At 54.6% G+C, this 22,627-nt stretch overlaps 3 protein-coding genes across 10 annotated transcripts in view; 2 read left to right on the forward strand and 1 right to left on the reverse strand.

The window, feature by feature from the left end:
• On the forward strand, nt 1-5,834 carry LOC133747358 (uncharacterized). 2 transcript variants are annotated; one of them, XM_062175773.1, is made up of 5 exons: nt 1-2,578; nt 3,104-3,216; nt 3,854-3,943; nt 4,187-4,357; nt 4,714-5,834. In XM_062175773.1, the coding sequence occupies exons 1-5, from the start codon at nt 2,542-2,544 to the stop codon at nt 4,831-4,833; spliced, it is 531 nt and encodes a 176-aa protein (XP_062031757.1). In that variant the 5' UTR covers nt 1-2,541; the 3' UTR covers nt 4,834-5,834. The 2 variants fall into 2 exon arrangements, with proteins under 2 accessions (XP_062031757.1, XP_062031756.1); XM_062175772.1 differs by having other exon boundaries at nt 3,854-4,357.
• Nucleotides 5,797-14,596, reverse strand: MRPL27 (mitochondrial ribosomal protein L27). Of its 4 annotated transcripts, none has more exons than XM_062175777.1 (4): nt 12,396-12,488; nt 11,550-11,681; nt 11,140-11,207; nt 5,797-6,225 (listed from the first exon to the last, which is right to left on the reverse strand). In XM_062175777.1, the coding sequence occupies exons 1-4, from the start codon at nt 12,436-12,438 to the stop codon at nt 6,019-6,021; spliced, it is 450 nt and encodes a 149-aa protein (XP_062031761.1). In that variant the 5' UTR covers nt 12,439-12,488; the 3' UTR covers nt 5,797-6,018. The 4 variants fall into 4 exon arrangements, with proteins under 4 accessions (XP_062031761.1, XP_062031762.1, XP_062031758.1 ...); XM_062175778.1 differs by lacking the exon at nt 12,396-12,488 and adding an exon at nt 14,537-14,596 and having other exon boundaries at nt 5,798-6,225; XM_062175774.1 differs by lacking the exon at nt 5,797-6,225 and adding an exon at nt 6,238-6,615 and having other exon boundaries at nt 12,396-12,515.
• EME1 (essential meiotic structure-specific endonuclease 1) overlaps nt 14,596-22,627 on the forward strand; it is an 8,874-nt gene continuing 842 nt past the window's right edge. The window contains exons 1-8 of one of the 4 annotated variants that reach the window (XM_062175767.1): nt 14,596-14,681; nt 16,437-17,204; nt 17,288-17,415; nt 19,981-20,067; nt 20,154-20,275; nt 20,748-20,871; nt 21,103-21,218; nt 22,340-22,529. In XM_062175767.1, coding sequence (XP_062031751.1) covers nt 16,463-17,204; nt 17,288-17,415; nt 19,981-20,067; nt 20,154-20,275; nt 20,748-20,871; nt 21,103-21,218; nt 22,340-22,529 — 1,509 coding nt within the window. In that variant the 5' untranslated portion in view covers nt 14,596-14,681; nt 16,437-16,462. Of the gene's footprint in view, nt 14,682-14,761; nt 14,978-16,436; nt 17,205-17,287; nt 17,416-19,980; nt 20,068-20,153; nt 20,276-20,747; nt 20,872-21,102; nt 21,219-22,339; nt 22,530-22,627 lie in introns of those variants that run through there. The other 3 variants (XM_062175770.1, XM_062175769.1, XM_062175768.1) reach the window with 3 other exon arrangements.

A 22,627-nucleotide genomic window follows, 5' to 3' on the forward strand; every position in this document is an offset into this window, starting at 1 on the left:
TTAGCTCGCTCTCCTCCTGAGGGGCACACAGGCCCAGGACTGACTTCCTCTGCTGCCAGTGAGACGGGGGACCCGAGCCTCGTTCTTGAGAGCCCTGACCTAGCAGGTCCACCCCTGCCACCGGCCAGGCCGCAGCAGATGCTGGCTTCTGTCTTCAGCATTGCCAAGGCTCAGCTTAGAAGCCCTCACTGTGCTGCTTTCCTGCCCAGCCCTCCTTGTGGGGCACCCCCAGGGACACAGGCAATCCCAGCTGGTCACCACTGAGCTTGGCCCTCTGGGGACAGAAGCAGCAGTGGTTGGGTCCCTGGCCACTGCTCTGGGACCTGGGAGGGCCATGTTTAAAAGGTCTGTCCGTCTTCCCTCCCTTTCTCAAGCCCCACTCCTTCCCCCCATTGTCATCAGAGACTCGGTGAGAGTCTGACATCACTGTCAGCCAGGTGTCTCCTCAGGACAGAGGGCTCAGTTAAGTGGCACTTATTTGAAAGGCAGAGATAGGTCTCCCGTCTGCTGGTTCACTCCCCACATGCACGGCCAGAGCTAGATCAGGCCAAAGCCAGGAGCCCAGAACTCAACCCAGGCCCCCACGTGGGTGGCAGAGACCCAACTGCTTTAGCCATCACCTGCTGCCTCCCGGGTCTGTATCAGCAGGAAGCTGGGATCTGGAGCAGAGCCAGCACTCAAACCCAGGCATTGGAACTGTTAGGCCAGACGCCTGCCTCTAAACGTTTTTCCTAGTGGCCAGGAGAGGGCGCTCATGACTCACCAATGACAGCTCCTGGGGCTTCTGTTAGCCAGGGTGCTGACCTTGTATGCAGCCTTTGACCCCTCCCAGCAGGGCTGGAGGAATGCCTGGCCCTGCCAAGGCAACCACAGGTGGAACTTGAAATTCAATAAATGGACAGCAGGCTAATTTTTGAGTTGACAGCTTTATATGGCCCTTTTATATGATGTCATAAATATCCACATGGCCCTTGGCAGAAAAAAGGTTCTGCAGCCCTGCGGGCCGGCAGGCACTTTGGTTGTCTTCATTTCGCAGATCGGGAAACTGAGGCTTAGAGCGGTGAAATGCTGGTGGTGACGGCAGGCTTCAGAGGGAGGAGGCAGCCTCCGGAGCCAGCACTGGCCGCTACGTTCTGTCCTGCGGGCTTCCGGACAGGCAGCCAGGGGGCGAGAGCAGGAACTCAGAGGAGATGGCGTTTGGGTGCCGGGACCACGGCGCTGACTTCTTTCTCGCTGCTATTTTAGTGGACACAGGACTCTGGTTCTCTAGAATGTTGACTTTTTGTTTTGTTTCCCAACCTCAACATTCAGGTCAATGCAAAGAACCCATAACCGCACAGGCAGTAAACAGTGGACCCCTCTGACACAGCAGCCCGCGGGGGACCCCAGGCTGTGGCTCCACTAGGTTTGGCTGTTTTCAGAGTCTTACTTGATTGATTTAGGCAGGACATGAGTCTGTTTCGACTCTTGCCGGCCTCCATCCTGTTCCAGGCGGTCCTGGTTTTATATCACAGTCAGTCACCTGCGGTCATGTTAGTGACTGAGGCAGCCTGTTTTAAAGCCCCAGGTGATTCTAATTCCCAGGCAGGCATGAGACCTAGGGGGATCCAGCCCCACGCCTGGAGCTCCGGCTGCAGGCTGACCTAGGAGCTCTGCAGGACCCAGGACCAGGCTTCAGGACGCGTGAAGGGTTCAGGGCAGGCCTGGGGGTGAAGTCTGTGCCCCCCTCCAGCCGCACCCCATTTCTGAGGCAAGGGGGAGCAAAGCTGCGCTGCCTGCCTGAATTCCTGGCAGTGTTCCCCTACCAAGTTCCTGGAGAGTTAGCTCAGCCTGCAGGCTTGGGTTTTTGAGGCTCCTTTGAAATCCTCCTCCCTGGCAGGGCCCCTGAGGTCAACAGCAGGATTCAAGCCGGTCAGGACACAGGGTGGGGGCGGGGAGTGAGCTCAGGCCGGCTAGGCCCCCGGGAGCTGCACAATAATTGCTCTGAAGGGAGGAGGGCCCAGGCAGATGCTTTTGTGCTGTGTGGCCCGGCGTGCCCTGTTTCCAGGGCAACCATGGACCCCACCGCTTCTTCAGAGGTGGGAGCCAAGACCAGAGGAGAGCCAATTGGCACGCAAAGCCCAGTTACCTGGGCCAATGGGAAGTGGAGGTGGGCAGGGTCAGAGTGGGAGGGGAACCTGAGGCTGAGATGTGCAGAGATCTGAGCTCCCTCGGCTGTCCGTCAGGTGCAGCAGAAGCCAGCCTGTTCCCGCCAAACCCCTCTCCTGAAGGTTACGGGGGACCCTCGCGGCTGCCGGGCGCACTGAGGGCAGTGCCATCCGTGGGACGCTAGGTCATGCGTGGTGCTGACCAGGACAAGCAAGGGCAGGAGGCCGAGAAGCTGCAGAGCTGCTCACAGCTGCCCCAGCCTTGAAGGAGGCTCTTCCTCTGGGCAGAGTGCTGGGCGGGGAGGGCCAGCCCCGGGGCCCTGCTGGCTGTCCTCAAAGCCCATGCCCCAGTCTGGGCACGCCGTGCCACTGCTCTGCGTGTGCAGACATCACCATGGACAGCAGCCTCCTGGCCATAGTCGCGGCCGCCGGTGAGTACTCACTGCCTTGCCGAATGCCCAGGGTGGGGCCCTATCCACCGCCGACCCCTCACCATAGGCCGGAAGCCCAGCCTCGCCTACACGGCCGCGTCCAGCAACGTCCCTCCCCGAGCCACTTGGGAAGAAAGCCGTGTGTGGTCAGCCTGCGGTCCCTAACGTCCCCTTCCTATCTGTGCCAGACTCTGGACGGCAGGCCTTCACAGCAGGACAGGGCCGGCCACTGGAGGTTGAGACCAGGCTCTTGGGGCCTCTCCTTCCCTAACTTTGTGCCCTCGTAAACTCCCCCTTACACCTAGCCCCGCCACTCGGGGCTGAAACTGCTCTGCTCTCCCGCATAAAGCTCTGCCCCAGGACGCTGAAGCAGCAGCAAAGGGAGACCTTGCCCTGCCCCTTGAGGCTGCCACGAGACCCAGCCAGGTCACTGCCACCCCACCTGCCGGAGCGCAGTTCCAGCATGGGGAGATGGGCCGCGTGCCGGCCCCAGGCTTCCCCTAACTGTGCCTGGGTGGGGGCCAGTTTCCTCCACCGTGTTCATCATGGCCATCCTGCTGCGGCTGCTGTACCAGCGTGACCTCCGGTGCTGCCAGGTCCTCTGCTCCTGCCACTTCTTTCGGAGTCCCAGCCGCTACGTGAGCACCCCTGCCCAGCAACCCTTTGCCTCATGCCCCTCAGCACCTGCACGCTGGCCTGGGAAAAGCCTAGCTCGGTGTGGGAGGGGCCCCTGAATCTCCGGCACCCTCCAGCCTGGTTCCTTCGGGGTCAGGGCGGCAGTGTGGGTAGGGTTAATAACATCCTGGCCAGGCCCCTCCCTGACAGCGGTCTTCCCCTAGCACTCCAGCTCCCACGGGGAGAACCCAGAGCCCCAACTTCAGCACCATCAGTCCTGTAGGGGCCAGGGCACCATAAAACTTCCTATAGAGAAACCTGCTGAGCTGCAGTCCCCCAGGCCCTGACTCTCCAACTCGGCATGATGCAGGAGGGAGGGTGGGGGGACAGGAGGAGGTCTCTGACTCTCCCTCCAATGGCCACTGAAGCCGGCTGCCAGATCCTGAGACAATGAGCCAGTGGCTGGAGAGGACTGGAGTCTCTACACCCCAGTGCATTTCGCAAACGCCAAGGGTCTGAGCTTTGTACCTTGGACTTGGTGGAGTGGACTAGTGGGACGGGGCAGAGGAGCATGGGGCGAAGGAAGGGTTGGGCTCTGCTCCCTTGCCCACCGACCCACACTCCTGAGCTTCACCCAGAGTTGACCTTCATGACCCCCAGGCCTGGCCCCCTCCCTGCTTCAGCACCACACGATGCCCCACCCCCGAGGTCCAGCCGGTGGAAAGGAGCCGAGTGTCCCAGGGAGTGCAGGTGAGAAAGGAACCTGTGCTGCTGTCCCTGCGGGTGTGGGAAGAGGTGTGTGCTGGGGTCCTGAGGCCAGGCAAGGGGCCCAGTGTGCTTAGGGGACCAAAAAGAATGCAGAGCAAAGAAGGGGGGGGGTGCTGGAGGCTTCTAGAAGAGGCGCATGGCATCCCATGTCTGAGGCTCGCTCTGTGGCAGCGAAGTCGCATGGAAGCCTGTGCCCCTGGCTCCCCTGGCTTTTCTTGGTCACAGGGCCATCCCCAGGGGGATGAAGTGTTCTGCGTGGGACTGACCAGGAGCCATCAGATGCCCCTGTGGCAGCCAGCTCGGCTACCCAGCTACGAGAGTGTTCGAAAGAAGGACCGGCAGCAGCAGATCCACCAGCTGATTGCACAGCGCTTCGGGCTCTGGGCCTGCAGAGAGGTGAGCGGTCAGCGCTCCCGGCCCCGTGCCTGCAGGGTGGAGCCTTGCCACACTGTTACCCACAAGGCCCAATTTGAGCTCCTGGGGTCAGGACAAGGGAAAGGCCACTGGTGGAGGACTTCAGTCTTTGCCTGGGGCCCACCCCACCTCTCTGTGTAGAGGGGAGGATGGCAGGCCCCAGCCCAGAGACTCAGGATGGGCTCCTGCAGAGGGGTCTCCATAAGCCACAGCTCTCGGGTCTTCTTTGAAAAGAAGGACTGGTCACTGCGGGAGACGACGCAGAGAATAGCAGAGGGCCTGCGTGTCTCTGGCGGGAAGACAGGGAATGGCTAACACCTTTTCTCCCATCCTTCCAGCTGCCACCAAGCTACGAGGAGGCCGTGGGGCCACTGCCTGCACCGTCGCCCAGCTGTGGCTCTGTGCACCCATCCCAGGAAGTGGCCACCTTCCCTGCCCTGGGGAACACCACTGTGTAGGAGGGCAACCGCCAACCCCGCCCCTTGCCATTTCCCCCTGTGGCTGGGACAGCGCTGAGTCTGTGGGGTCAGCCTCTACCCCCTTCCCTGCCTAAGGACTGGCCCAGCTGGGCCTTGGTGCCTGGTACCCCGCACAGGGCTTCAGAATGAACCCCTACCAGCCCCAGGTCAGCTGCAGGTGGGGAATCCGGGATCATGCCGAGAGAACGAGGCAGAACCGTGGAACTGAGGGGCTTCTCTGTGCTGGGTCCCTGGAGCCCCTGCCTCAACAGACCCCTTGGAAGGAAGCCCCTGGCCTCTGTAAGCCCCTCTCTGGGCTGCAGTCACCACCTACCTCCAAGAGCCAGGAACTGCCATCTTCCCCCGCGGAGACCACCTTCCTGCCCAACCACTCAGGTCTCGGCTGAGCTGCCAGCGAAGGCCTGTCCCCAGCCCGCCCCAGTCCCTCACTGAGTAAACCAGAAGCCAGATTCTTCGTTGCTGTTAATGGTTTGAGATAAACCAAGAACCACAGAAGTACACGGGCTTGTTGTGTCCAAATTTTCAGGTGGGCAGGAAGAAGCCATCTGTAACCTATCCTCTCTCGCCCTTGGTACTCAGGGGCAGATGGGGCCGATCAAGGCTAAGAGGGTCTCTTGGGCATCCCACAAGCCCTCCCTGTCCCGGACCCACATAGGCAGGGAAAGGTCTCCCATGTGGCCACCCCTGGGGCTACAAGCCCTGCTCTCTGCGTGTGGCTCTAGGAGACAGGAACACAATTACATCACTCCCTCTGCTGCTCCTACCCAGGGCCCCGTCCCTGGACGCCTTGGGATACAAGAGGGTATGGGGCAGTGACTCCCCCAGGCACAAGATCTCTCCCTTCCCCTTTGGGAGACGGAACCAAAGCAAGTCTTCTGCACATCAAAGCGCCCTCTTCCATCTGCCGACGGCCCCATTCCCGGCTCCCCCCTTGGCGTGGCACAGAGAACACGGGTAAGGACCACACAGCACAAACAGCTCCTTCAGGGTTTATTTCAAGCTTGCAGGCCACGACTCCAGCTCACTCTATCTCTGCCCCGAAGGGTTTCAGTCACCAGCTGGCAGGCCTCTTCCGGGGAGCCTTTGTAGTCACCCCAGCTGTTGCCTTCTGCTGTTGCCTTGTCACCTGAGCTTCAGTCTCTGTCCAGTGGCCTCGGCCAGACTTCAAAGCATGGCTACCAGTTTAAAGGTGCCCTCAGGCTTGGCAGGAACCACATGGACAAAAGTCTTATAGAGCACAGCCCCCCTGGGCAGCCTGGTGACCAGATCCACGGCCTCCGAGTTGCTGGGGTTGGGCACGTAGACCTCCTTGGTGTAGCGCACTATCCCTTCCTCCAACGCGTACAGGCACTTCCTCTTCCCCAGCCCCACCTGCAACACACAGACCCCGTCCGTCAGCTGATGGGGAGCCGGGTGGGCCACCACGGGGCTTCACAACAGAGTCTCCCATAGACTCGCCCTGGACCGGGGGGTGCGGTTCAGAGGGCTCCATCTCAGGTTCCCTTTCCCACTGCCTGGCACTTCCTTGTCCGGGTGTCTGCTCAGTCCCAGAGGGCTGATGCCGGCAGCCATGTCTATGCAGCCAGTCAAAAGCTTCAAAACCAGGCCCGACCAGCGCTGTGGTGTAGGAGGGTAAGGCTCTGCCTGTGGCACCGGCATCCCATGTGGGCACCAGTTCACGTCCCAGCTGCTCCATTGCTGATCTCTGCTTATGGCCTGGGAAAGCAGTGGAAGATGGCCCAAGTGCTTGGGTCCTCGCACCTGCATGGGAGACCCAAAGAAGCTTCTGGCTCCTGGTTTCAGATCGGCTCAGCTCTGGTTGCGGCTGGACATGTGAAAACCAACCCCACGGATCGGAACTGAAATGTGGCACACACACAACAACTTCCGGGCACGCCTCCCAGAGCCTCCCTGAGCGCGCACCCCCAATCTCCAGACTTCGGTGTGGGGAGGATTACAATTCTTTGGAAGAATAAAAAGTTCACACGTTTGAAATTTCAAAGAAGAATTTTAAGGCCAAAACATAATGGGTTCATTTCTCTTCGCTGCCAGGGACCACTGTGATGCTTGACTCAGAGCCACATCAGGAGTGATGGGGAGTGACCCAGTGGATGGAAGACCTTTCTCTCTACCTCTCAGATAAATAAATAAAATCTTTAAAAAAAAAAGAAAACCAGGCCCAGGAAGATAGCCTCAATCACTGCCTCTGGCGCTTACTTTATGTAGACTTAGAACATTAAAACTAGGGATGGGCAGCGGCCTGGCAATTAAGCTGCCAGTCAGGAAGCTCGCATCCCTCTCCGAAAGCCTGGGTGCGATGCCCTCCTCTGGCTCCGCATTGCATTCTCCCGCCAGGGCAGAGCCTGGGAGGCAGCAGTGAGAGCTCAAGTAACTGGGTTCCTGTCACCCACACCGAAGAGCTGGATCAACCAGAGACCAGCGCTCATAAGGAGTACCAGCAGCGCAGGTGGTGGCCTAACCCGCTGCACCATGATGCCGCCCCCTGAAGTAGTTCATGCTGTCCCTATTTTGCAAATGAAATCACTGAGGCACAGGGAAATACAGTAACTTGCCCAGGATCACGCAGTGCTAAACTGCCCACTCCTGGCTTCAGGCCCACAGGTTCTGGGTATCTGGGGAGCAAATAGTGGATGAGAGCATGCTTTCTCTCTCAAGAAAAAAAAAAAAGAAGAAGAAAAATTTGAAACACACTAGAACTGTCATATTAAACACTAGTTTGGTATACATTTGCATTTACATAAAGTTTAGGTCCCATAGAAAGCACAGATTGGGGTCAGTGCTGTGGCATAGTAGGTTAAGCCTCAACCTGTGGCATCAGCATTCCATATGAGCGCTGGTTCTAGTCCCGGCTGCTCTACTTCTAATCCAACTCTCTGCTAATGGCCTAGGAAAGCAATGGAAGATGGCCAAGTGCTGGGCCAATGACACTCGCATAGGAGACCTGGAAGAAGCTCCTGGCTCCTAACTTCAGATTGGCCCAGCTCCAGCCATTGTGGTCATTTAGGGAGTGAACCAGTGGATGGAAGACCTCTCTCTGACTCTCCCTCTGTCTGTAACTCTGACTCTCAAATAAATAAATCTTTTTTTTTTTAAAAGCATAGATGAAAGTTATATGAATAATACATATGCCAATAAAATGACATTAGCTAATACCTGTATGAGTATTACCATGTGTGCTTACCACATATAAGCACTGTTGCAAGCCCTTTTATATACGCTAACCCATTTAATCCTTACCTTGTGAAACAGGGACTGTTTCCAACCCTGTTTTCACATGACTGAAGCGGTCAAGTCAATGTGCATTGTATATGTGGTTTCTGTTTTTTAGATTTTTTAAAAATGTGTTTGAAAGTCAGAGTTACAGAGAGAGGAGAGACAGAGAGAGATTTTCTGTCCACTGGTTTGCTCTCCACATGGCCACAACAGCTGAGGCTGAGTCAGGCAGAAGCCACGAGTCAGGAGTTTCTTCCAGGTCTTCCATGTGGGCAGCAGGGGCCAAGCACTTGGGACATCTGCTGCTGCTTTTCCCTGGCCATCAGCAGGGAGCTGGATTGGAAGTGGAGCAGCCAGGACATCAACCGGCACCCATATGGGATGCTGGCATTGCAGCTGCTGGTCTTACCTGCTATGTCATAACACCAGTCCCCTTATATGCAGTCTTTAAACTCTACATATTTCAGTTTTCTGCTTTTAGAACTTGAGTTTGGATCTGTGGCAATTTTCACCCAGGCCGTCCAGCACTATTTTATGTCTCTCCAATTAAAATGCTTCACTTCCACCCAGCTCCCTGCTGATGCACCTGGGAAAGCAGCGGATGATGGTCCAAGTCTTTGGGCCCCTGCACCCGTGTGTGGAAGACCTGGATGGAGTTCCTAGCTCCTGGCTTCAGCCTGACCTAGCTGTGACTGTTGTAACCATTTCAGGAGTGAACCAGCACATGAAAATCTCTTGTCTCTCCCTCTCTCTAACTCTGCCTTTCAAATTAATTAATTAATAAATATTTTAAAAACTATATTAACTACTTTATAGGGTCATCTTGAGGTTTAAATGAGTTAACAATCATAGAGAGCTTTTTAAAATACCACCTAGCCCTGCCTCTCTCTGGTGCAGGTGGCTAGCATGTTTGGCTGTTAACCGAAAGAATACCACCTAGTTCAGAACTTTAGCTTTTACTGCTGCTGTTATTTTAGCACATGTCAAGAGTTAAAGCTATACATCTAATATCTTTCAAGTTGTAGAAGATAAAAGCTACTACATATATAACCAATTCACATCCAAATTAATATCTTTGAAATAATTACAGATTACTAACAACTTTTTTGTGTCTAGTAAAATTACCAAAAAGGGGTGAGGGGAGAAATAACTATAAAGGAAACTAAACAAATCTTTAAAATACGTGCAGGCCAGCACTATGGTGCAGTAGGCTAAGCCTCTGCCTGTGGTGCCAACATCCCATGTGGGTGCTGGTTCAAGTCCAGGCTGCTCCTCTTCCGATCCAGCTCTCTGCTATGCCCTGGGAAAGCAGTGGAAGATGGCCCAAGTGCTTGGGCCCCTGCACCCGTGTGGGAGACCCGGAAGAAGCTGCTGGCTCCTGGCTTCAGATATCAGCCCAGCCCCAGCCATTGCAGCCACTTGGAGAGTGAACCAGTGAATGGAAAATCTTTCTGTCTCTCTCTCTCTGTCTGTAACTCTACCTCTCAAATAAATAAATAAATCCTGAAGAAAAATAAATAAAATATGTGAAGCAGGGGGCTGGTGCTGCGGTGCAGTGGTTAAGCTACCACTTACAATGCAGGCATCCCGTATCAGACTCTGGTTCAAATCTCAGCTGCTTCACTTCCGTTCCGGCATTTTGCAAATGCACCTAGGAAGACTGTGAATAATGGCCCAAATACCTGAGCCCTGCCACCCATGTGTGAGACCTGAATGGAGTTCTAGGTTCCTGGCTTTGCCTTGGCCCAGCCCTGGCTGTTCTGGCCATCCGGGGAGTGAACCAGCAGAAAGATAGAAGGTTCTCTGTCACTCTGCCTTTCAAATAAATAAATCTTTTAAAAAATAAACTACGTGAAGCAGATAGTACAGTTCTGTCATTTTGTCCTAACAAAGAACTGTCCCACCTCATAAAGTAATCCCAACTTGCTGAAACGGAACCCTCTGCCTGGTGGGACCTGATTTCTGGCACATACTGAGTTCTATTTTATCCAATTCAAGTTATCTCTCAACCATCTAATAAGTTTATGCAAAAGAAGAATTTTCAGAAATAAGGAAAAAATGAATACACTGAAATCAGTTTCCCTAGACTCAAAAAAATCTTCAATCACTAGGCACCCTGGCCTCCAAAAACTGAGGCTTAGAAAGAAACAAGAACACCAGGCTGACGCTGTATCAGGGTGGACAGGAAGCCCCCACAGCACCGTGCTATGCGTCGTAGTTACAGGAAGAAATATTTATTGAATTTGATTCAAGTATAATTGAAAATTCCTTTCTCAAAAGGAGTCATAAAAAGAGAAATGTCTACTTTATCAAATAGACTAATAAAAACATACAACGTCCACAGGAGCATCTTCAGAAGACTGCTCCAGCTCTCAGCCCTCAGGCTGCTCCAGCTGCTCTGCACATTATAGTTTTTCTTAAACATGTATTTATTTATTTATTTGAAACTCAGAGACAGAGAAAAATATTCCATCTACTGGTTCACTCCCTAAATGGCCACAACAGCCAGAGCTGGGCCGGTCAGAAGCCAGGAGCCAGGAGCCAGGAGCCAGGAGCCAGGAGCTTGTTCTGGGTCTGTCATGTGGGTGCAGGGGCCCGAGCACTTGAGCCACCTTCTGCTGCTTTCCCAGGCCCATCAGCAGGGAGCTGGAACGGAAGTGGAGCAGCTGGGACTCCAACTGGTACCTATGAGATGGCGGCATCACAGGCAGCAGCCTTACCCACTACACCACAGCACCAGCCTCTGCACATCACATAATAGTACCCATTTCTATTTCCCATCCAGGAGAAAATGAGACACAGGATGTAACGTTGGGTAAATCCTAGCTGTTACTTGGGCCCTGTCACTCTTCAGGTCTCTGAAATGTCACCATGTTGTAAAATGGAGATGATACCCACTTCTGAGGCACACGGGAATGAGAAATGAGGTAAGTAGGCAGAGGAATCAACACAATGCTTACATACAACAAAGGCAACTGCCACTGTTATTCCTGTGTTTAGGGGCAGGCAGAGGAGGTCTTAGGAAAACTGGGGAGCCACAGAGCAACTCACGTGGGCGCCTGGGTGCCAGCGGAACTGGCGCTGAGTCCCAAGGATGTTGCCAGCATGCACGTAGTGACCTGGAAGAGAAGCCCCAAGTGTGCTGACTCTCGGCCCCGGTGACCACAGCAGCACGGTCCACTGCCCAGAAAGCAGACAGCCCAAATGCTGCGCACCAGCCTCGCAGCCTGCCCCCGTCCCGACTGCTCCCAGGCGGTCCGACACGGCAGCGCCCAGCCCCCGCCCACCAGTCTCCTCTGGTTGCATGGCTGAGGGCCGCACATGCGCACGCCTCCTCAGGTCTTCTGTGCCCCTTGAATCTGCATGGTGCGGTGAGCTGAGAGGAGAGGACAGGACTCGACACCCTGGGGGCTTCCCAGGCTCAGGTGCAGCTGGGAACAGAAGCCAAGACACAGCCTCACCTTCCAGCTTCTTGATGCCAAAGCGCTTGCCTGGTGCCTTGCCACCGAGGTTTTTAGAGCTGCCGCCTGTCTTCTTGGATGCGTATCTGACAGCGAGCGCGGCAGCCGGTGAGGGGCTCAGCAGAGCTGCAGCTGCAGAGGAAACAGAAACTTTGCTCAGGGAGGCTCTCCGGGACCTTTCCTAGGCCTCAGCGGACCAATTGCTAAGCTGGGAGGTGGTGGGGAGCCGAGACAGTCGGCGGGGAGCCGAGACAGACGTGTGAGGAGAACAGAAATACTCCCTGAGTGTGCGGGAAGGCCTTGGGCTTTTCTCAAGGCAGAGGTCAACTCATTCCTTCCTGTGCAGGCCATCCGTGCTGCGTGAGGGGGGTGGGGGCAGTGAAATGGAAACGCGAGCAAACATCATGTGCTCTGGGCCCTGACCCGTTCAGTCTTGCTGAGGAGAGAAAACCACAGTGGCGGGAGAGGCCAGCGAGGGGACACGGCGCTGCTGCCTGCCTCGCAGCCTCACTGCCCCAGGTCACACCGGAGAGGGGCTCCGCCTCAGCCTCACCACCACTGCCTTTCCTATCCACTCATCTCCCAAATGGATTGGCTATTTAAAGCGCACTGGGTCCGGGGGTGGCTCCCAGCTGTTTCAAAGGCTACACCCTTTCTTCCCAAAGTCCATCAAGTGGTAGCGGTTGTGGTACAGTGGGTAAAGCTGCACTTAGGACGCCTGCATCCCTTATTAGAACCGCCGGCATCAAGTCCGGCTCCTCCACTTCCCATCCAGCATCCCGCCAGTGCGTCCGGAAAGCACACGAAGGCCCAAGCACTTGAGTTTCTGCCACCCATGTAGGAGCCCTGGGTGGAAATCCTGGCTCCTGGTTCCAGTGTGGCCCGTCATCAGCTGTTGCGGGCACTTGGGGCGTGAACCAGAGGGTGGAAGCTCTGTCTCTCCTCTGCCTTTCAAATAAACAAATTAAAAAAAAAAAAAAAAAAAAGTCTATCAGAGATCCAACCAAGACCAACACAATGTCCTTGTTAATCTCACCTCTCTAGACTCGTTCCAAAGTGTTCAGTGGCATTTATTTTAAAGAAAGAAAGTGAACTAAAGTTCATTGTAACTCAGATGGAAGCCCTTGCTGCATGACCAGCTGGCAGGCCTTGCCCCAGGTCTGCTGAGACAGTCATGGTTTAAGGACCAGGACAGCGTCTTAGAGAGGCCTTGTAGATCTGTGGTGCATGTAAATTCAGTTCCCAAAGCCTATGTTTCTGCAGTTTTCATGAGAAGAGATGAGCTGGGGCAAAGGACCAGAGACAGCATGCTAAAGGCCTAGCACAGGGACCGGCACTGTGGAGAAGCCGCTAAAGCCACCGCCTGAGACGCCAGTATCTCATATGGGTGCCAGTTCAAGTCCTGGCTGTTCCACTTCTGATCCAGCTCCCGGCTAACGTGCCTGGGAAAACAGCAGAAGATGGCCCAAGTGCTTGGGCCCTTGCACCCATGTGGGAGACTAGGAAGAAGCTCCTGGCTGCTTGCTTCGGCCTGGCCCAGACCTGGTCGTGGCAGCCATTTGGGGAGTGAACCAGCGGATAGAAGATCTCTTTCTTCCTGTAGCTCTGCCTTTCAAATAAATAAAATAAATCATAAGAAAAAAAAACCTTTAAACATCCATTCATTTACTTAACTTGGGAACTGACCTTTTGCTTTTTCTATATGATCTCATTCACAAATCTTCGCTCTTAACCCGTACTCCCCATCCTCTTCCTCAACATAAATCATTCCACAATCTACCCAGCTGCTCAGAGACCCTGCAGGCATCTTTCCTGTGCTTCCTCCACAGATCCAGTGCACCGGCAACCTCTGGTGGAGCCTATCTCCAAAAGAGATCTCAAGTCCACTCATTTCCTCCAAGTTCAGGGCCACCACCATCTTGGCTAAATCATCTCTCATCAGGGTTCATATGACAGCTTCCCATCTGGTTTCCTCATTTCTACCAAAACTCCCTTAGTTACATAAACACAATAGTTTCTCAGAATGTGAAACTGGGGGCCAGTGTTGTGTCCAAGTGGGTAAAGCTGCCACCTGCAATGCCTGCATCCTATATGGGTGCCATTTGTGTCCCAACTGCTCCACATCTGATCCAGCTCCCTGCTAATGGCCTAGGAAAGCAGCGGAGGGTGGTCCAGGTGTTTGGGCCCTTGCCACCCAGACTCCTGGCTTCGGCCTGGCTCAGCCCTGGCCATTGTGGCCATCTGTGGAGTGAACCAGTGGATGGGAGATCTCTCTCTCTCTGTCAACTCTTTCCAAATAAATAAAAATAAATTTTAACAAATATGTAAAGCTGGATCAAGTCATTCTCTGGTTCCCACAGGTCTCGGCCTTTTAGGTCTTTAGGTGTTATCAGCTGCTAGGGCCTTCCTGACCAATGTAAAACACACACACAAACACGTTCTTTTCTTAGCACCGATCACAATTTACAACTGTCATATATATGTATGCTTTTTTATAATAAATTTTTTTATTATTTTTTATAATAAATAAAAAATGAAAACTAGAAAGGGCCCTCGGGAGGGTGGAGACCATGTCTTCACGTTTTCCACTGGTACTTCGAACACCCACCGGTGTCCGGCACCAAATTAGATCTCAACATGTTGAATGCACAGATGAACGTTCTAAAGTCCAACGTGTCAATATTACTGCTCCTTCTTACACATGAAGGGATTCACGCAAGCCCAGCGAGGCAATGCTGCGTGCTCACGTCACCAACCGCCAGAGAAGCCAGAAATCCACACGCAGGGGAGGGCCGAAGGCTCCCCAGCTATTCCCGGAGCCCGCGGCTCCGCCCAGGATACGGCACGTGACCGGCCACAGCCGCCACTCCAACCGGGCGTGCGCCACAGAACTCCCCAATCCCGCACCCGGGGACCTCCGCGGGGGCTGCCTGCCACCTCCCGGCCCCCTGCCAGATCGCTCCGCAACGACTACGATGTCCCATTACCGGCCGCCCGCGTCCTCAGGGCCAGCGCCGCCGCCGCCATGTTTGCCTTACAATCGCTTCCGGTCTCGGAAGGCTGCTTCCGCTACCGGGAGATCTACTTCCGGGTCCGGTGCGGCAGTTGAACGAGTGGCGCGAGAAGGTACAGGTGAGCGTCCGGGGTGTCGGACTTCACCGGCCAAGGCTGTCTTCCAGAGCACCGCCGCGCGGCAGCTTGGTGGCCAGGGCGTCGGGGTCCTCCGCCCTGACGGCTGACCTGGGAGGCGCGGAGCGTGCCGGGCAGGGGTCTGCTTGTCCGAGTGGCTCATTTTGCAGGCGTCAACTGAGATCCCGCTGCGGGACACGGATGAGACCCCCTCCCTCGTCTTTAAAGTAGCTGGAGAACTGTGCCAGACACCGTCCTAAGCGCGGTAATGCGTTAATTCCCACGGCCCTGCAAAGGCGGTATTGCTGTCCCTACTTTACCAGGGGAGAAACAGGCCGAGGATTAGCTGGCTCACCCAGGGTCAGTAAGTTTTTTGAGAAAGGAGGCTTGCATATGACCCAGCTAGTCCAGTCCTCAGTTTATATGCAAGAGAATTGAAAATATGCCCACATAAAAACTTGTACCTCGATGTTCATAACCGCGTTATTCATAGTCACCAAAAATAGAAACAAACCGGACGTCCCTTAAGTGATGCATAAGCAAAATGTGGCAGAGCCACACGTTGGAATATTCAGCCATGGAAAGCAATAAAGTACTGGCCCATACTGTGACACAGATGAAACTCCCAAACATAAAAGGGAAAGAGCCACATAGTGTGTGATTCCTCTGTATACGCAGTATCCAGAATGGGCAGACCCATAGAGACATGGTAAATCTGTGGTTGCCAGGGGCTGGGGGGAGAATGGACAATGATTGCTAAATGACTTCTGAAGTCATTAGCATTAGCAGTGATAGTTGCACAACACTAAATATATTAAAACTGTTGGGCGGTACACTTAAAAAGGGTGAACTTTTTTTAAAAGATTTATTTATTTATTTGAGAAGTACAGTTACAGAGAGGCAGAAGCAGAGAAGTCTTCCATCTGCTGGTTCACTCGCCAAATGGCTGCAACAGCCAGAGCCAGGCTGATCTGAAGCCAGGAGCCTGGAGCTTTTTCTGGGTCTCCCATGCAGGCGCAGGGGCCCAAGGACTTGGGCCATCCTCCGCTGCTTTCCCAGGCCATAGGAGAGAGCTGGATCGGAAGTGGAGCAGCTGGGACTCCAACCAGCAGCCACATGGGATGCTGACACTGCAGATAACAGCTTAAACTGCTAGGCCACAGCACCATTTCAAATGGAGAGGTCAAGAGGGTGGTGATGAGTGTTGTTACTATCCAGTGAAAATTATAATATTGTCCCTACTTTTTTTTTAAAGATTTATTTATTTATTTGAAAGGCAGAGTTACAGAGAGAGAGAGAGAGAGAGAGGTCCTCTATCCGCTGGTCCACTCCCCAAATGGCAGCACAGCCAAAGCTAGGCTGATTTGAAGCTAGGAGCTTCTTCTGGGTCTCCCACGCAGGTTTAGGGGCCCAAGCACTTGGGCCATCTTCTACTGCTTTCCCAGGCCACAACAGAGAGCTGAGTCGGAAGTGGAGCAGCCGGGACTTGAACCAGCACCCAATGGGATGCTAGCACTGCAGGTGATGGCTCTATCTGCTATACCGCAGCACCGGCCCCCTTACTTTATTTAAACTTTGCCTAGACAGAAAAGATTTGAGGAAGGTTCCTGTTAGACCACAGATGTTGCTGTTCGGGGTTCCAGACAGGATATGGTGGGGATGTCCTCTTCCTGTGCTCATATTTTATAAAGCTTGGCTCTATCTAGTGTACCGAATTGGATGCTGCAGTCTCTGTCACCTCTCTCTTTTCCCTTGTAGGGAATTCATTCAAATAGCACGTGTTGATGGCTCTAAAGAAGTCACCACTGTCGCTGGAATCCAGTGGGAGTGAATCCGAAGAGTTACCCACATTCGCCTTTCTGAAGAAGGAATCATTTTCAACCAAGAAGAGGCAGGAGAAGGTCATAGTGGTTGTCAATTCAGATTCCGAGGGCTCCTGTCCGCCATCACCAGAGCCGATAGGTCCATCCCCTGGCCCAGACACAGAGGAGGCGCTCCCACACACAGAGCCAGTCCCGGTACTGAGCAGTGGAAGTGAGGACGAAGAGGAGTTCATCCCCTTGGCTGAGAGACTCACATGTAAGTTTTTGACCCACAAGCCGCTGAGCCCTGAAGACTCAAGCTCTCCAATTAAAAGTGTCTTGGATCATCAGAGTAATGAAGGAGCATCCTGTGACCGGATCCCCAACATCCCTGCTGTCCTCCACGGACCCTCAGGGAGGAACACATCAAGTGGCAGGGACCCTATCTTGGACAGTCCTTGCCGTCAGCCTGCGGCCTACCGGCCCTCGTGTGCCCTCCAGAGCGACAGCTTGACAGTGACCAAAGCAAATCTTGACATCCCCCCACCTCAGAAGACAGCCACGCGTGGTCGGAAGGTGGGGGGATGGCGGCAGCAGGGACAAGCAAGCCGGAAGGAAAGCCCCCCGAGACAGCAGGGAAGGAAGAAGGAAGCTCCAGTTAGCAGGCTGAAGGCGCCAAGGCCAGAGGAATGCTTAAAGCACATCGTCGTGGTGCTGGATCCAGGTCCTGCGAGCGGCCGGTTCACCTGGAGCCGGGTGATGGCTCTCCGGACCACCCGCTAACGGTCCCTTTCCCATCTGTTGCAGAGCTTCTGCAGACGGAAGGCGGGGGCCAGCTCCTGGGCGCGCTGCAGTCCATGGAGTGCCATTGTGTGGTCGAGGCGCAGGCCGTGCCGTGCAGCGTCACCTGGAGGAGAAGGGCCGGGCCGCCTGAGGTAGAGTTTTCTGGCTGATGTCTCTCCTCTCCTCTTTCACGCTTTTATTTGAAAGGCCGTCAGGGCCCCCAGCAGGAGAACAGATGGCACACTCGGGGTGATTTGAGGAGGACGGAATTTCGGGACTGTTTTCCAAGGCGTGGGCAGGGTGCCAGGGAACCACAGGGGAGGGGACAGTGCAGCTCTGGGATCCTCGACCTCGGCTTGGTTGACATTTCAGACCGGGTGCCTCTGTGTGGTGGGGCCGTCCTGTGCACTGTGGGATGTTACCCACTAGATGCCGGTAGCTGTCTTCCCAGCTGTGACAACCAAAATGGCTCCAGGCATTGCCAAATGTCCTTAGTGGAAAAAGAACCAGGGGCCTAGCTGCCACCATCCCTGGGCCTGAAGGGGTGGTTAACGGAATCCAGAAGGGGAGACCACCTGAGAGAAGCTTTGCTCTCCCATAGAGGGGTCAGGAAGCAGTAGGTGAGCCCACCGGGAGCAAGCCAGGGAAAGAAATGCCCTGACTTCCTTCCCACGGGTCCCCTCCTGGGAGTCCCCGCTGGTCACACCCAGCTGGGAGTCAGCGGGCCTGTGGATGTCAGGACTTCTGTGGAGACAACCTCAGGCAGAGAGCAGAGGGGGCAAGGGGGCGAGGGGTGAGCGTCTGCCCAGAATTCCTGGTTCTCCAACTGGGCTTTGGCCGGGGCCTCGGCCTCCGTGACTGTGTTGCTGTGACCCTGGGCACGCAAGTGCATGTCTGTGTGCCTCAGTTGCCTCTTGTGTGAAATGAGGACACTGTTACATCCCTTTCTGTCCCTCCAGTTTGAGATGACCTGGCACTGGCACGTAGAAGGCACACAGTGAATGAATGTTCTCCCCAGCCTGGGCTCTCCAGGTCACCACGGTTCCTGGACCAACCACTTCTCTGTGAATCCAGAATCCTCCGCCCCTTATTTTCAAGGGTCTAGAGATGAAGCATTAGGAGTATTTTTTGTCTCTCTCTCTCTCTCTCTCTTTTTTTTTTTTTTTTTGACAGGCAGAGTGGATAGTGAGAGAGAGACAGAGAGAAAGGTCTTTCTTTGCCATTGGTTCACCCTCCAATGGCCGCCGCGACCGGTGCGCTGCGGCCTGCACACCGCGCTGATCCGAAGCCAGGAGCCAGGTGCTTCTCCTGGTCTCCCATGGGGTGCAGGGCCCAAGCACTTGGGCCATCCTCCACTGCCTTCCCGGGCCATAGCAGAGAGCTGGCCTGGAAGAGGGGCAACCGGGACAGAATCCGGTGCCCCAACTGGGACTAGAACTCGGTGTGCTGGCGCCACAAAGCGGAGGATTAGCCTATTGAGTCGCAGCACTGGCTTGTCTCTCTTTTTTTTAAATTAAGATTTATTTTGGGGCCAGCCCTGTGGTTTAATGGGCCATTGTGGCCATCTGGGGAATGAACCAGCAGATGGAAGATCTCCTTCTTGCTCAGTATTTCTGCCTTACAGATAAATAAATAAATCTTAAAAAAAAAAAAAAGATTTATTTTATTTATCTGAAAGGCAGAGTTCCAGAAAAAGAGGGAGAGACAGAGAAGGAGAGAGCACTTCCATCTGCTGGTTCATTCCCCAGATGGCCACAAAGGCTGGGGCTGGGCCAGGCCAGAGAAGTTAAAAGTCTTGTTCAGGATCCCAGCTGGCACTGGGACCCAGGGCTCCTCCCACTTGCACTTTGCTGTGGTGTGGGTCTTGCCTTTGCTTGTAGGGACCCAGTGAGAAAATTTCCTGCAAAAGCCCTGTTCCCCAGGGACCTCAGTGTCCTGTGCCACTGTCGGACTGCTGGCCTTGGGGTGCCTTGGTTCTGACTGTGTCCTGGCTGTGACACAGATGCTCTCAGACTGAGGTTCCCTTCGGGATTCTTACCTTCATCACACAAAACCCACACGTCTAGGGCTGGCATTGTGGTGCAGTGGGTTAAGCCCCAGCTACTGCACCTGAGAAAACAGCAGGAGACAGCCCGAGTGCTGAGGCCCCTGCACCCACGTGGGAGCTCTGGCTGGGGCTCCAGGCTCCGAGCTTCTCTCTGGCCCAGCTCTGGCTGTGGTAGCCATCTGGGAAGTTGAACCAGTGGATGGAAGATCTAGCTCTCTGTGTTTCTCTCTTCTCCCTCTCTAACTCTGCCTTTCAAATAAATAAGTCTTAACAATAATAAAAACCTAGTATGTATAAGGGCCACCCACATAGCATCTGCCTTCAAAGCCAGAGAAACTTGTTTTCTTTCAAATCCTTTGGAAAAGTTTTCTTTCTCTCCATTCCCCAAAGTGTGTGGCAGGGAAAAACAGTTGCTCTCATCCCCTTTCAACTGGCTGCTGGTCCTTGTTTAGTCACCCACCCTGATGCAGTGTCCCAGGGTTAAACCCGTGAGGTCTGAGGAGGGATGGGATCACAGGTGGTTGTCTCCTGCCACCATGACTGCGTTTAAGAAGAATGGTGATGCACAAGGGTCAAGGGCGAGTTTGTCCACACAGCAGACCAGGGCACTCCGACAGGCGCTCTGTGCCGGCTCACCTCCCTCGCCGCGCTGTGTCTGGTCCTTTGGCAGGATGGAGAGGCCTGGGCGGAGGAGCCGATGGTGCTGGTGGTGCTGCTGGTGGAGGCGTTTGTATCCATGGTCCACAACGTTAAGCAGGTGGGCAGCACCAGAGGGGTGGGGGCCGAGCATGCGACCGAGGCCGACTCACCTGGGAGCAGGTTTTAGTTCTGCCCCTCCTGCAGGGAAGTGTAGGCAGCACTGAGGAAGGGAAGGAAACACTTCGAGGCTTCGTCACTGATGTCACGGCAAGGACAGCGGGCAAAGCTCTGTCGCTGGTGATCGTGGACCAGGAGAAACTCTTCAGGTTTGGATTTGCCCAGGAGGTTTAGTGTTAATGGGGCAAGTGATTGGCCTAGCAGGTTGGGATGCCCACATCTCACATCCTTGTGTCTGGGTTCAAGCCCCAGCCCTGCTCCTAACTCCAGCTTCCTGCTCGTGCAGCTCCCGGGAGACAGAGGTCAGAGACTTGGAATGAGTTCTCAGCTTTGGCCTTGCTCAGTCCTGGCTGTTGCATGCATCTGGGGGGCAAACCAGCAGACGAGAGCTCTTGTCTCTTCCTCTGCCTCTCCAGTAAGTAGTGTAAATTTTTTTTCCTGGAAAGCAGGGGGCCACTCTTGGGCCAATGGAGGTGAGTTTATTCACCCAGATATAAGTTACTCTGCAACACAGCATTCCTGCAAAGCCCCGGGGATGCCCTGGTCCTGTCTTCTTGCCCATCTTTTTCTAGAACACAGCCTGGAGCTGCCTCTTTTCTTTGATTTCCTCCTCTGCTTCAGTCCCCAGAATCCACCAAAGAGAAGGAAACAGGGAGCAGGACACAAACAGGCCAAGGAGAAGCAGCAGCAGAGACAACCAAAGGCCAAGACAGGGCGCGTGGTGTCCAGGGTAGACATGGAAGAGGTAAGAACTGTCCCCTGAGTCAGGCTGGGTACTCACTGGTCACCTAACCAGATTTGCAACTGATAAAAAACAAAATGGCCACTGGGCGCTGCTGTCTGCATTGGCACCGAGTAGGTGAGAAGGGGCCACACAGGGAGCCGAGGGGCTGGGGTGCAGCTCCAGCAGTGAGAGGAGGGCGGTTTCCAGCGGTCTCTGCACCCTTGCAGCCCATCGCTGCTTTGGGGTTTCTAGGCACTGGTGGATCTGCAGCTGCACACAGAAGCCCAGGTTCGAATCGTGCAGAACTGGAAAGAGCTGGCCGACTTCGCCTGCGCGTTCACAAAGGCTGTGGCCGAGGCGCCCTTCAAGTGAGTGCCCCGAGCAGGGCCAGCCTCCGTGCTGGGCCTTGTCCTTTACAATGGTTCTTGCAGCCAAAGAAAATGTCCCTTTCCCCTAGACTCCACTGTCAGCCATGGTCTCCAGCTTGAGAAGCAGCTGGCCTCACGCTGGGGGGATTGCAGGGATGAGCCAAGCCCAGTCTGAAATATTCTCCTTAGCTTAGTCCAAGTGCATGTTCTGCAGGTCGACACTGGGTTACCAGTAGGTCGAGTAGCCAGGACTCATCATAGGTCTGAACACAATGTAGCAATCCTATAGTCCTATGGTAAAAGGACATTTTTAGCCTACTTGGTTCAAAAAGTGTTTATATTCAGAAGTTAAAATTGATAAGGGTGACCGGCGCCATGGCTTAACAGGCTAATCCTCCACCTTGCGGCGCCGGCACACCGGGTTCTAGTCCCGGTTGGGGCGCCGGATTCTATCCCGGTTGCCCCTCTTCCAGGCCAGCTCTCTGCTATGGCCCGGGAAGGCAGTGGAGGATGGCCCAAGTGCTTGGGCCCTGTACCCCATGGGAGACCAGGAGAAGCACCTGGCTCCTGGCTTCGGATCAGCACGATGCGCCGGCCGCAGCGGCCATTGGAGGGTGAACCAACGGCAAAGGAAGACCTGTCTCTCTCACTATCCACTCTGTCAAAAAAAAAAAAAAAAAAAAAAAAAAAAAAAAAAAATTGATAAGGGACTTCAGAGAATCCTCTCCAAGTCCCTTATTTTATACCTCAGGGAACTGAGGCCTGAAGTTTGACTTACCCAAGTTCCCAGCAAGTTAGAAGAACCAGAAATTCTCCAGATTGCCCGATATCCAGGCCCTTGTGCTGCCATGGCACACTGCCTCCCTGGGCACTAGAACCCCACGTCTACATGAGCCAAAGGGTCTGGTCCCTTCTCTTCCAATGGAAAGGACCAGATGTAGTCTTTGGGGGAATCAGCAGCTAGCACTATGCTTGGGAACAAAGTACGTGCTCAAACTGCTGGAGGCTCAGGCTGCACATACACAGGGTGGCCCTCTCCTGAGTCACTGCAGGTTCCCGTGGAGGGGACAGGTATAGGAGAGTAACGGGCAGCTCACAGCTCTGCCACCGCTCTGTTACAGGAAGCTCAGAGACGAGAGCAGCTTTTCCTTCTGCCTGGAGAGTGACTGGGCTGGAGGGGTGAAGGTGGACCGCTCTGGCAGGGGGCTTGCACTGGTCTGGAGGCGGCAGATTCAGCAGCTGAACCGAGTCAGCCTGGAAATGGCCAGTGCTGTTGTGGATGCCTATCCCTCCCCACAGCTCCTGGTTCAGGTACGCCACTCTGGAGTCCCTGCTAGGTGCCCGTGCCCGAGGTCTCAGCAGGGCCCTAGATGATTCCCACTGACCGCAGCATTGAGAGCCCAGGGATG

Source organism: Lepus europaeus, chromosome 18 (assembly GCF_033115175.1).
Source record: "Lepus europaeus isolate LE1 chromosome 18, mLepTim1.pri, whole genome shotgun sequence".
NCBI lineage: Eukaryota > Metazoa > Chordata > Mammalia > Lagomorpha > Leporidae > Lepus > Lepus europaeus.

What these genes read in the sequence shown, in the direction of transcription:
- LOC133747358 (XM_062175772.1), top strand. Translation starts at nt 2,542, where the DNA reads ATGGACAGCAGCCTCCTGGCCATAGTCGCGGCCGCCG. An exon ending in GGCCATAGTCGCGGCCGCCG is followed by an intron (nt 2,579 to 3,103) that starts GTGAGTACTCAC and finishes GGTGGGGGCCAG; the next exon opens with TTTCCTCCACCGTGTTCATC. An exon ending in TTCGGAGTCCCAGCCGCTAC is followed by an intron (nt 3,217 to 3,853) that starts GTGAGCACCCCT and finishes CATGACCCCCAG; the next exon opens with GCCTGGCCCCCTCCCTGCTT.
- MRPL27 (XM_062175774.1), bottom strand. Translation starts at nt 12,438, where the DNA reads ATGACGGGCCACACTGGAACCAGGAGCCAGGATTTCCACCCAG. An exon ending in GAGCCAGGATTTCCACCCAG is followed by an intron (nt 11,682 to 12,395) that starts GGCTCCTACATG and finishes TTTCCTCTGCAG; the next exon opens with CTGCAGCTCTGCTGAGCCCC. An exon ending in GCTGGCACCCAGGCGCCCAC is followed by an intron (nt 6,616 to 11,139) that starts GTGAGTTGCTCT and finishes TCTCCCATGCAG; the next exon opens with GTGCGAGGACCCAAGCACTT.